Raw genomic sequence first — 13,070 nt, forward strand, 5'->3', positions numbered from 1 at the left:
CGGTCCAATGGCAACTCACGGGTGAAGTAATAACCGCGCGCTAAACCACATAATACCTGCGCGCTACCACGTGTCCATACACCAGAACACTAATACTGTATGAGTGCGTCTAAAAATGAACATTATTAACCAACCGTACCGTTTTCCAAAATTACCGTGGGAAATACATTAAATTCTCACACTTACCATACCACATATTTTTATTTAACAAATCGGTACGAACCATTGATAACCAACAAACCACAATTTTCTCGAAGTACGAGATGCAACCATAAAAATACCGCGGGCATAATTTATAAAATTTAAACAAATATTTTCGTAAAATATTTAACCCAATTATGCCCGGAAAATCAAAATTAAAACCACGTACAAATACTACCAAAATACACTTTGCTCATGCATAATAAATTAAACCACAATACAATTCATAATTAAATCACACCACATGAGCATAATTTAAATACCAATTTAAATAACAATTAAACATAATTAATTGCCCAAAAATGATGTAAAATCTAGACACAAACAATTACTGAAAATACTTGCTCATGTGTAATAAATACCATTTAATCACAATAAAATAATAATCGGGAATTTTCTAATGACCCCAAAATTTCATTTAGCACCAATGGGTAAATATATATATAAAATAATATTTTTTCCTGATTGTATTTAAAATACACCACATGAGAACAAATTACAGATATCAAATTAATACCACATAAATACAATTAAATACTCCAAAAATATTTTTAAAGGTGGGTCACTCACCTGGAGCACGCAATTAAACCACGATCCACTATGGGATCAATTCCATGACTCACCGGTGCTCCTAGAACACAATTCACACACAGTCAAATAAAATAATATTTTATTCGGGTAAATAATACCCGGTACCCGGGGGGGTCAAACACAAACGTTAACCAAAATAGTCGAATAATATACCAAATCGAAGCTTGAGCGACGAGGATTACAAATCCGGTCTCCATCGACCCTAATTCCGCCGGAGGTGGCCGGAATTTGGTCGGGAAGCTTCGGCCGGTTTTAAACTTGAGGGATCTTTCAAACGGTGGGGATTTTGGGCAATCTAACCCCGAAAATGGACTCAGAGGGGTCGAAAATGGTGGAATAGAGGTATGGGTCGGGCTGGGTTGGCCGGAAAAACATAACTGGCCGCCGCCGGCTTCACCGGCCCGATCTGGGCGCGTCCGGCTGTGACAGGCCGGGAAATTTGGGGGTCGAGATCGCGGCGAGGTGGGCTTCCCCGGTGGCCGGCGCATGTGGCATTCCGGCGACTGAAATCCGATCAAAACGCCGGTCAACAGAGAGAGGGTGAGAGAGTCAAAGGAGAAAGAGAGAGAGAAGGCTGTGCGTTTTGTCTTGCCTCTGTCGGGCTCGGGGAAGAAGAAGGGAAGGGAAAAGAAAGGGGGTGTTTTTCCACGTGGGGAAAAAAGAAAAAGAAAAAGAAAAGAAAAAGGAAAAGAAAAGGAAAAAGAAAAAGGAAAATAAAAATAAAAATAATTAAATAATTAAATAACAATATTATTTTTTTTTAAATAATAATAAAAATAATTTGATTTTAAACATGGTTGACATGTGGCATTTTACCATGGTGACACATGGTCACCTTCAGTAAGTCACACGTGGCACATCGTTATACGTTTAAAAATAATATTAAAATGATACAGTATTTGAAAAACTCTATAGGTTCATAACTTTCAAACCACATGTCCAAATCGGACGTGCCGCTAGTCTACGGACTCGTATCGACGAGCACTTCACAACCATGCATGAGTCAAAGCTCAGCCTTGTATGAATAAAAAGTCAACTCCGGCATCCCTTGGACAGTTTGGACCTCAACTTGTTTTACCCATAACTTTCAAACCGTAGCTCCGTTTTCAACGTGCTACCAGTCTACGAACTCGTGCCAACGTGTACTTTGTAAGGGTACCTTAGTCAACCTAGAATTCCAACGGGATCAAAAAGTCAACTTTTGACCCCTTCGGTCAACGGTCAACCTCGGTCAACGTGCAAAAATTCCGACATGGTTCGGGACGGGGTGTTACATATGGGCAGAAGTTGTATGTTGTGCTACTTATTTAATCAACAGGTCACCAACAAAGGCTTTACAAAACTACACTCCTCATGAAGCTTGGTATCGATCAAAACCAAGTGTTCATCATTTGAGAACTTTTGGAAGTCTTGCATATGTACATTTTCTTGATGCTATGAGAAACAGTTGGATGACAAGGCTGAAAAATGTATTTTTGTGGCATATAGTGAAAGAAGCGGAGCTTATAAGTTGTATAATCCACATACAAAGAAGATTGTAGTAAGATGTGAAATTTGATGAAGCATCATCATTTTATGACCTTGAAATAGATGGTTCACTCAAGACACCATGTGTTGTAGTTAAAGATGAAAGAAATTCTCAAGATTCAGAAAATGAAGATTCTTCCCAATGGAGAAAGACAACGACTATGCATGAAATTTATGATGCCACTCAGCTAATAAATCAAGAAAATATTTTGTTTGCCTTTTTTGCAGGAGAAGATCCTATTTCTTTTGAAGAAGCTGTCAAGGAAGAAATTGATGCAATTGAAAGAAATAACACATGGAAACTCATTTCTCTTCCAGCAAAGAAAAATACTATTGGAGTTAAGTGGGTGTTCAAGACAAAGATCAATTCAGATGGTTCATTCAACAAATACAAGGCAAGAGTAGTTGCCAAGGGGTACAATCAGAAGGAAGGTGTAGATTTCAAAGAAGTTTTTGCACCAATTTCAAGACTTGAAACTGTTCAGCTAATAATCTCTCTTCCAGCTCAAAATAATTAGGAAATTTATCAAGCGGATGTTAAATCTACTTTCTTGAATGGATATCTTGATGAAGAAATTTTCATTGAGCAACCACCTGGTTTTGTGAAGAATGATGAAGAGCACAAAGTTTATAAATTGAGGAAGGCCTTATATGGTCTTAGACAATCATCTGGAGATGGGTATAGTCGAATTAATTCTTATTTTGAAAAGAATGGCTTTCAAAAGCGTCCATATGAGCATACTCTATTTGTCAAAAACCATGGCAAAGAAGGTTTCATCATGGTGGGTCTCTATGTTAATGATCTCATTTTCACAGGCAACAATATGGAATTATTAAATAGTTTTAGATCATCAATGAAAAGGGAGTTTGAAATGACAGATTTGGGAAAGTGACGTAGGAAGTCACAATTGGAATCACCAAGGAGATATTCTCAAAGTCTTCAAACTATTCAGAATTCAACTCTGGCCCAATTTCAAATTCTTTCTAACAGAAACGGAAGAAAGAAAACTCAAGTTTAATATTTAAAAAATAAAGGTCTCTCCTCTTACATTCAATAGGCTATTCCGTATATTTGTTTTCCACCACGCAGGGTGAGTAAAAGGAAAAGAAATAAAGCCACATCAATAAGAAAAAAAAAAAAAGGAAATAAAACACAACATTTGCTTATTTAGATAAGATATAGACAGAAAAAGAAAAGAGTTATGCAGCATGTATATCTGGTTCTCTCAGCTTCATCATTCCCTTCAACTGTAAGAGAGCTCGACCACGAGTGAGGAAGATGAAGAGCAATCAGCAACACTAAGGGGATGATATTAAAAAAGATCAGCAACGTTGAAGGTGTGGGAAATCTTTAGATGTGAAGGGAGCTTAAGTTGGTAGGCATTATCTCCAAGTTTCTTCAGTATGTGACAAGGATCAATCTTTTTAGCTTGAAGTTTGTTGTAGGTTCCAGTAGGGAATCTTTCTTTCTGAAGATGGACCATGACAAGATCTCCAGTTTTAAAAGTCTTATGGTGGCGATGGAGATCAATATAGCCTTGTAACGAGCATTGTCAGTATTCAGATTATTTGTGACTTGGGTATGAATATCATGAATTTTGTTTGCTAATGTGTCAGCTGTCTTGTGAGGAGTAAAAGGAGTGAAAGTAACGTCGACAATGTGCTTAGGTGGTTTGGTATAGACTATAACAAAGGGGCTGAATCTGATGGAACGATTGACCATGTTGTTATAGGTGAACTCAGCTTGAGGCAAGTATGAATCCCACTGTTTTAGAGAGTCACTAGCAAGGTGATGAGAATCTGCCTGAGCCCGCACAACTAACAACCCGCTAGGGTGCTGACCTGATACGGATTAAGGCCGAGTCGATTACTCGGGCTCAAGCTAAGAAGTTTAAGGACAACCTTGCTTCCTTTATCCACGAAGTAATTCATTCCCAAAAGGGCTTGTCTATACCCAAAGATCCAAGACTTGTTTTGAGCATACAAGTGGTGGAAGCCGATATGGACCCGGATAACGATTTTGGTGCATTTATGGATTCCGGGCAGTGGAAAATGGGTTCAAATATTCTTGAATTCACTTGATATCACTAAGAAGTCATGGGATCTGGTCAAGACTAAAGCTTTGCTGGTCATTTAAGAGGTGTGCGCATGAGAGAGAGAATGGCCAGGTTTTGCTATATTATTTGTTGACTTTACTGTATTTTGCTGAGTTGGCTTTTTCTCTTTCCCCCAAGCAAGGGCAACGTGTGGGACTCCATAATAATCTTATTTGACATCCTACAAAGCATATAGAAGCTTATTTGGAGCTCAAATTGGTCAAAGATTGGTTAAATTCAACTTAGTAAAAAAGCTAGTATTCTAGTTTTCTAATTTGATTTCTACTTTTTGTTTTAGGAAATTACCTTTACTTTTGGTTTTTATTTATTTATTTGCTGGACAAATAAGTTTAGGAAAGTTATTATTTTATTATTTTCATTGTAAGTCAATTAATTCATAATTCAGAGTAACGGAATTAATTAATCCAAATTAGATTAGGAAAGGGTGTGAAATTAGGCAATTTCATAATTGGATTCTATGTTGGCCGAAATTTTCTAACCCTTTTTAGGGTTTTATTTTGTTCATTCAAATCCTATTTAAAGGCTTATTTCCAATGAAAAATCAAGCTTGATTTTTATACAGAAATTCATTTGTGAGATTGAATTCTCTTTGTTCCCTTTGAACACTTAAAACGCCATTAGTGAATGAGTGTTTTAGTTTTGACTTATGAATAGAATTTCCATCACCTATTGTGGCGTTCTCATTATATACCAAGATTTCTATTCACAGGTTGGTTAGAGGTTAAGGTGACCATTAGAACTTGAACATAATTAGGTCAAGGCTAATATAATACGGGTTTAGGCACAGGTCGTCCTAGGTTCGTATCGCAAGGCTATGAAGCTTGGAGCCAAGGGTACGATTTACAACCTCCATTTGGCCATTTGTTTGAGGGTGGTAAGTCCTACTAAACTGAAGCACGGTATTGAACTTGCGCCATAAGGTTTTCCAAAAATGATTAAGGAACTTGACATCCCGATCAGAGGTGATCGATCTTGGTATGCCGTGAAGTTTCACAATTTCTTGAAAGAACAGGGAGGCCATATAAGATCCATCAACATCTTTCTGGCAAAGGAGAAAGTGAGCCATCTTGGAGAACCAGTGAACAATAACCAAAATGGAATCAACTTTGCACCGTGAAAGAGGAAGACCAAGAATGAAATCAAGTGAGATATCTTCCTAAATGTTGTTGGGGACTCATAGGGGAGTGTAGAGACCGATATTTTGGTGATGGCCCTTGGTAGTTTGACAAACAACACAATACTTGATAAACTTAATGACATCCCATTTTAAGTGAGGCAAAAAATAATGCTCTTCTGGTAGGGAAATTGTCTTATCCCGTTCGGTATGAGCAGCAAAACCTCCGCCAAGGAGTTCTTTAATAAGCTAAAAATGAAGAGAGTTTTGAAGTATACATTCTTGCAGCCCTTTGAAAAGATACCCGTCATGAATGTGAAAATCTCCAGCTGCCTCGTGCAAACGGCACTTATGCCAAATATGGCCAAGATCAGGATCATCCGGTACTGGTCCTTAAGTGGAGAGAACCCCATAACCTCAAGTTGTAGTTTGTTGAAAAGATGCACCTTGCGGCTGAGAGCATCTGCTACTCGGTTATGTTTGCCAGCTTTATGGTAGAACACATATGGAAATTTCTGAAGGAATTAGGACCAGCAGATGTGCGTCTTATTGATGTGCTTCTACGAATTGAAATATTGCAAAGCTTGGTGATCACAATGAAGAACAAATTCCTTTTGAACCAAGTAATGTTCCCAATGCTTGAAAGCTCGCACAATGGCATATAATTCTTGCTCATAAGCGGACCACAGTTGACGGGCAGGGGATAAATTTTTGCTGAAAAATTCAATAGCCCATTGTTCTTGCATAAGAACAACTCCAATTCCGATGGAAGATGCATCCGTTTCGACTTCGAAGACCTTATTAAAATTTGGAAATGCCAACATAGGGGCTTCGATAAGATGTTTCTTCAAAGTTTCAAAGCTTTGCTATTGGGTAGAGCCCCATTGGAATTTTCCTTTCTTTAGACAATCTGTTAGAGGTCCGGAAACAGAACTAAAATTCCTAACAAAGCGCTTGTAGAAGGTGGCGAGTCCATGGAAGCTTCGAACTTTAGTTGCTGTTGACCGGGTTTTCCAGTCTTGAATGGCAGCCACTTCGGAGGGGTCAGCCTTAATGTCATGTTTTCTGACTATAAATCCTAGGAAGATAAGTTCTGTACTCATGGAAGAGCACTTTTTGAGGTTGGGATACAAATGGTGATCCTTGAGAATCTAGAAAACTTGCTTAATATGTTCCACGTGGACTTCATTGGAATGGCTGTAAACAAGGATGTCATTGAAGTATACCATCATGCAAAGTCCAATGAGAAGCTACAAAATCTGAGTCATCAGGCGCTTAAAAGTGCTTGGGGCATTACACAAACCGAAAGGCATGACTTGCCATTCATAGAGACCTAAAGAAGTCTTGAAAGTGGTCTTCCATTCATCTCCGGGGCAGATACATATTTGATAATACCCGTTGTGAAGGTCCAACTTTGAGAATACTTGAGCCCCATTCAACTTATCGAGCATGTATTCTAAGCAGGAAATGGGGAATCGGTATTTGGTAGTAATTTTGTTGATGGCCGAGATGTCAATACACATTCTCCATTCTCCATTTTTCAATGGAACAAGAAGAGCTGGTACCGCACATGGATTAAGACTTTCTCAGATGAGATTCTTTTTCAATAAGTCTTCAACCATTTGCTGCAAAATTTGAGCTTCTTTCGGCAGCATACAGTAATGAGGAATATTGGGGAGTCTTGCACCTGGAAGTAGGTCAATGGCATGTTGAATATCTCTCATGGGATGTAGGGAGTCAAGCAGCTCATTTAGACAGATTGTGGCAAAATCATCAAGGAGTTACTGAATTGGTTGAGGAATTTGAAGACTTGCTGTGGCTTGAATTGAAACAACAATACCCAAACAAAATTGTGACTGCTTTGTTTGTAACTCAAAATGCTTCTCAGAAATTGTCAGAAGCATAGGACCTTGTTTGAAGTTTGAGCTGGTGGGAGTCCATGTGTGGGCAGGGATATGAGATCAGGTTGCGGCTTGGAAGGGAGTAGAACAATTTTCTTTCCTTTCCATTGAAAGGAATGAGTATTTTGTCGGCCATCATGCATCACGGAATTATCGAATTTCCATGGTCGGCCTAAAAGGATGTGACATGCATCCATCTCCCCGACATCACAAACAACTCATCAACATAATGCTTCCTTATGTTGAAATGGGCTTTACACAGCTCAGTAACCTTAGTTTCAATCCCTTTCTTAATCCAACTGACTTTGTAAGGATTTGGGTGGTTCATGGTGGGAAGTTTCAGGGCTTTAACTAAGGATTTGGACACTATATTCTCACTACTCCTGCTGTCTATGATCACCTCACACACTTTCTTATTGATAGTACTTTTAGTTTTGAAAATGGAATGGTGTTGAGGCTTCATAGGGTGTTTAGGAGAGAACAAAAGTTTCTGTATGATGCAAATTACTGGTTCCCCTTGGTCCTCATCTACTAACTCGGTTTAATCTCCCACACTAGCAAATTCTTCCCCTGAATCCTCTTGATTTTCCACTAGGTTGATTTGCAAGCATAAGGATTAAAGGCTCTATTGGATGGCTGTTGAGATTTGCCAATTGGTTTTAACGAGTTTTCAATGGGTGTAGTCTTATGGTGAGGTAGTTGAGAGGAATGGGGTTTAGATTTGGATGGGTAAAAGTCATTTGGTGGCTTCCATTTAGCTGGGGTCTTGATGGCTGCTCTCTCAAGTTGTTTCTCAACCTTAAAAGCCAAATTAACAGCTTCACTGAGATTCTAAACAGGGCTAGGTTCCAATCTCTTTTGAATTGGAATAATTAATCCAGCCACATATCTAGCAACAAGTTGTCCCTCATTCTCATTCAAATTCACCCGAGCACTCAGTCTATAAAATTTTCAGTATACTCACTAATGGAACAGTTACCTTAGTGGCAATGGTGGTATTGTTGATAAAGGATTTGCTCAAAATCAGCGGGGAGGATTCTAGCCCACAACATTCGACATAATCGAGACCAAGATTGAATCAGACCCTTCCCTTATTTCCATATGTTACTAACTACTTGTTCCTCCCAAGCTTAAGCACCTTCATGGAATTTATAAGCTACCAATTTAACTTGTTTTTCCTTTGGTATTGACATATACTCAAAGAAAGATTCAACAGTTTGCAACCAATCAAGGAAGTCCTCAATGTTTAGAGACCATCAAAATTCGGTATATCTACCTTAATACGATAATTGGAAGCATTTTGATCTCGGGCATACCTGCTGGTTGTGGATTGAGTACCGTGACCCAGTGCCATGGCTTCTAGTTCATCTTTCGAGTATGAATTGAGTGGAAAAAGAGTACGGGGTTGGACATTGTGAAAATGCTGTCGTTGGACTCATGGGAATCGAAAGGGTGGAGAGTCTTGAAGGTCCGGAACTTGAAGATTTACCAGTTGAGCAGGTGTTTGCTGAACTGGAGTTGTTGTGGATCTGTCACCGGAATGGTCAGGCAGATGAGAAGTAGCAGTCCCATTGTTCTGCACAAAAGTAGAGCTAATCACAGAGCAGAGCTACCAATTCTCATTTGAGAGAGTATCAAATTTTTGGTCTAGTTTGGCAACAGTAGATAGAAGAACTTTTGAGTGATTTTCTTCGCTGGGATTTCAATGCGAGCTTTAGCTAGAATTGGCCATGAACACTCCGAGAGGGTACTGAAGCTCTGATACCAATTGATGTAGAAAGTCACGATTGGAATCACCAAGGAGCAATTATCAGGTCTTTAACCTATCCAGAATTCAAGTCTGGTCCAATTCCAAATTCTTTCTAATAGAAACAGAGGAAAGAAAACTCAAGTTTAATACTTCAAAAATAAAGATCTCTCCTCTTACATTCAGTAGGCTATTCTTTATATTTGTTTTCCACCACGCAGGATGAGTAAAAGGAAAAGAAATAAAGCCACATCAGTAAGAAAAAAAAAATAAAATAAATAAAAGGAAACAAAATGCAACGTTTGCTTGTTTAGATAAGATATAGATAGAAAAAGAAATGAGTTATGCAACATGTATATTTGGTTCTCTCAGCTGCATCAGAAAGCTACATCATTTTTTGGGAATTGAAGTTCATCAAGGCAGAGAAGGAATTTTCATTTCTCAGGAGAAACATGTAAATGATATTTTGAAGAAGTTTAAAATGGAGCAAGCAAATCCTGTTTCAACTCCATGTGTTGCTGGATTGAAATTAACCAAAATTGGTGAAGGAAAACTTGTAAACCCAAGTCTTTTTAGAAGTTTAGTTGGTGAGCAGATTTATGGAGAATCCATATTCAAATCATTTGGAAGCTGCTAAAAGACTTTTGAGATATGTTAAAAGGACCATTGACTATGGTATATTTTATCAAGCAAATCTTCCAATTAATCTTATTGGTTACACTGATAGTGATCTTGCTGGAAGTATTGATGACAATAAAAGTGTTGCTGGTTATGTGTTCAACATTGGGAGTGGAGTAATTTCATGGATGTTAAAGAAACAGCAGGTGGTAGCACTTTTAACAACTGAAGTAGAGTGATGTGATTCCGCCTGAGCCCGCTCCACCGATAACCCGCTAGGGTGCTGACTCGACACGGATGAAGACTAAGCCAATCACAAGAGATCAACTTAAGAGATTTAAGGACAACCTGGGAGTATTTATACAGGGGTTAATCAATCTCAACAGAGCTTGTCCATACTTGAAGATACAAAGCCTATTCTAAGCATCTAAGTGGTGGAAGCCGATACGGACCCGGGTGACGGTTTTGGTACATTTTTAGTTCGGGAAGTATGAAATGGTTCCAATGCTTTATGGATTCAATACATATGCCTAAGAGGTCATGGAATCAATTTAAATCAGCCTCAAATGCAATCAAAAAGGGCTTGTACGGACAACATCAACAATTTGGCCGAATTTGCTGTATTGCTTGCTGGCTTTATTGTATTTTACTGTATTAGCCTTTTCTCATACTTCCAAGCAAGGGCAACGTGAGGAACTTCACAATAAGCTTATTTGGCATTACCAACATAGCCAAAAATTACCATTTTTAGTTTCCTAATTTGTTTTTACTTTTTGTTTTAGGAAACTACCATTACTTTTTGGTTTTTATTTATTTATTTTCTGGAAAAATAACTTTAGGAAGGTTTTTATTTTATTCTTTCCATTGTAAATTAATTAATTCCTAATTTAATATACAGGAATTAATTAATCAAACTTAGATTAGGAAAGGAAGTATAGTTTCGGCCAACTAGGTTTCTTTATGTGTGTGGCCGGTTTTTCCTAGGATTTTTAGGGTTTATTTTATTTCTTTCAAAGCCTATTTAAAGGCTTAGTTTTCAATAAGAATACAACTTTGATTTGATTGAGAAAATACTTGTGAGATTAATTATCTCTTTGTTCTTTGAGAACACCTAAAACACCATTACAGAATTGGTTGTTTTAGCTTGACTTATCAATAGGTTTTCCATCCCCTATTGTGGCATCTACATTATACCAAGGTTTCTAACCACAGGTTGGTTAGGGGTTGAGGTCCATTCCATTAGAACTTGAACTTAATTGAGATCCGGGCTAATATAATACGGGTTTAGGAGCAGGTCGTCCTAGGTTCGTATCATTTGGTATCAGAGCTAAATTTTGTTCAGGTTTGATCTATCTTTATTTGTTTTATTTGTTTTTGTGTTATTCTACAATTTTAGCATTAGGTTAAGGTTGCATCCATCCCATACACGTTCTGCATCTGAAAAAAAATAAAAAAAAATTCATTCCTAGTTGAATTAGGATTTCCTAGTTTTACCTTATTTTTTGTTTCCTAGTTTGTTGGTTGTCTTTAATCATTGTTCTTTTAATTTGGTTATTGTTGATTTTTATTTACTATTTTAGTCTTAAATATTGGCATTCATCTATTCAAAAAAAAAAAAAAAAAGGAAGGGTTTGCAGCAACATATAAAAAAAAAAAAAATCACACAATTTGAATTTTTGATTGGGAGGTCACGGGTTTGGTGTTTGTTTTGGAGTTAGAATTGCAATTTTGGTAATTATTCTTGCTACTGCAGTTGTTTATGTTCTGTGAGTGAAAAAAAAAAAGAAAAAAAAAAGAAGAGGTAAAGCCGAATAAAAAAGAAAAAAGAAAAAAATATTTCGGTTTGTTGGAGTTTGATTTGTTTGCTGGAAATTTGTTGGAGCTGCTGGTTTTTTTTTATTATTTATTCAATATTTGAGTTGCTGGGAAATTATTTTTGCTGCTGGATATTTGGATTTTGGGTGCTTAAATTATTTGGATTAAAATCAGTTAAAGGATTTGATACAAAACTTGAATTACAAAGAACAACGACCAACACTATTCTATATTTTTGTTCAATTTGATTCTTGTTTGTATTTGAATTTCTTTTTCTGGAATTTTATTCTTGAACTCATAATCTACTACCATCTGGTGCCGTTTTTAAAAATTCCAACGTTTTCCCATTATTTTGTGTTTTCTTACCTGGAAAGCCGAAAAATTAGGATTTGTTGGATTCTTTCGGTATTGCCTACTTTTTGCTTACTGTTTGTTGATAAGTTTAATTAAAACATACTAGTGATCTAATTACTGTTTTGTGGGTGTTTTAATTAGAACTTTGAGATAACTCATTAAGTGGAAAAGGCAAGAGTGTGTGAGCTTAAAAGAGGGTAAAAGCCGAAACAAGTGTGCAAACACGAGTGTCGAGTCCTCATTTGAGTGAAACACATAAGGGAGTGAAATTGTAAGGTCCTATTTTATTTCTATTGCATTATTATACTAACATGACAGAATCAAGAATGAGGAGAGGAGAGCCACCCTTGAGGATCAATAAGGAGGAGTCCGTAGCATTCCATGGCGATGCTCGAGCTACCGAGAGTGGAGACCAAATGGACATGAGAGCTGTTTTGGAGTCAATACAGTGGGTTAGTGCTCAAGTTGAGCATGTGAATCAAAGAGTGGGAAGACTAGAAGCCTCACAAGGAATGCCGAATACAAGAAATAGGCAAGAATTCCATGGAGGGCGAGGCCGAGGATGAGGAGGTCGCGAGAGACCGAGAGAGGAATTTGATGAAGAGCCATTCGGTGGAGACTTTGAGGAAGGTATGGATGAAACTTTTGCTATTCAAGATAGAGCTGGCCATGGAAGATATAAGAGGGAAGAAGCAGATGACAATCTTAGCAATATCAAGATCAACATCCCACCACTCATGAGAAGAAAAGATGGAGATGATATTCGATTGCCATAATTATTCGGAGGGTAAAAAGGTGAAGTTGGCAGTAATGGAGTTTGGCCATTATGCACTCCAATGGTGGACGAATGAGCAAAACACCCGAAGGAGAGTTGGAGATGACTTGATCACTACATGGCGCCAAATGAAGGGAGCCATGAGGAAGCGGTTCGTGCCATCACATTATCATAGGTTGCTGCATCAAAGGCTTCAATCCCTATCTCAAGGATGTATGTCCATGGAGGATTACTACAAGGAGATGGAGATGCTTATGATGAGGTTAAACATGAATGAGGATAGAGAAGCAACCATGGTAAGATTTCTTGG

The 13,070-nt window shown here is 37.8% G+C and overlaps 1 protein-coding gene across 1 annotated transcript; it reads left to right on the top strand.

Moving 5' to 3' along the window:
* Positions 1-8,888: 8,888 nt before the first annotated feature.
* On the top strand, positions 8,889-10,055 carry LOC125418456 (secreted RxLR effector protein 161-like). The gene is made up of 2 exons (XM_048461989.1): positions 8,889-9,010; positions 9,794-10,055. The coding sequence occupies exons 1-2, from the start codon at positions 8,889-8,891 to the stop codon at positions 10,053-10,055; spliced, it is 384 nt and encodes a 127-aa protein (XP_048317946.1).
* The last annotated feature ends 3,015 nt before the right edge of the window (positions 10,056-13,070 follow it).

This window comes from Ziziphus jujuba, chromosome 12 (assembly GCF_031755915.1).
Source record: "Ziziphus jujuba cultivar Dongzao chromosome 12, ASM3175591v1".
NCBI lineage: Eukaryota > Viridiplantae > Streptophyta > Magnoliopsida > Rosales > Rhamnaceae > Ziziphus > Ziziphus jujuba.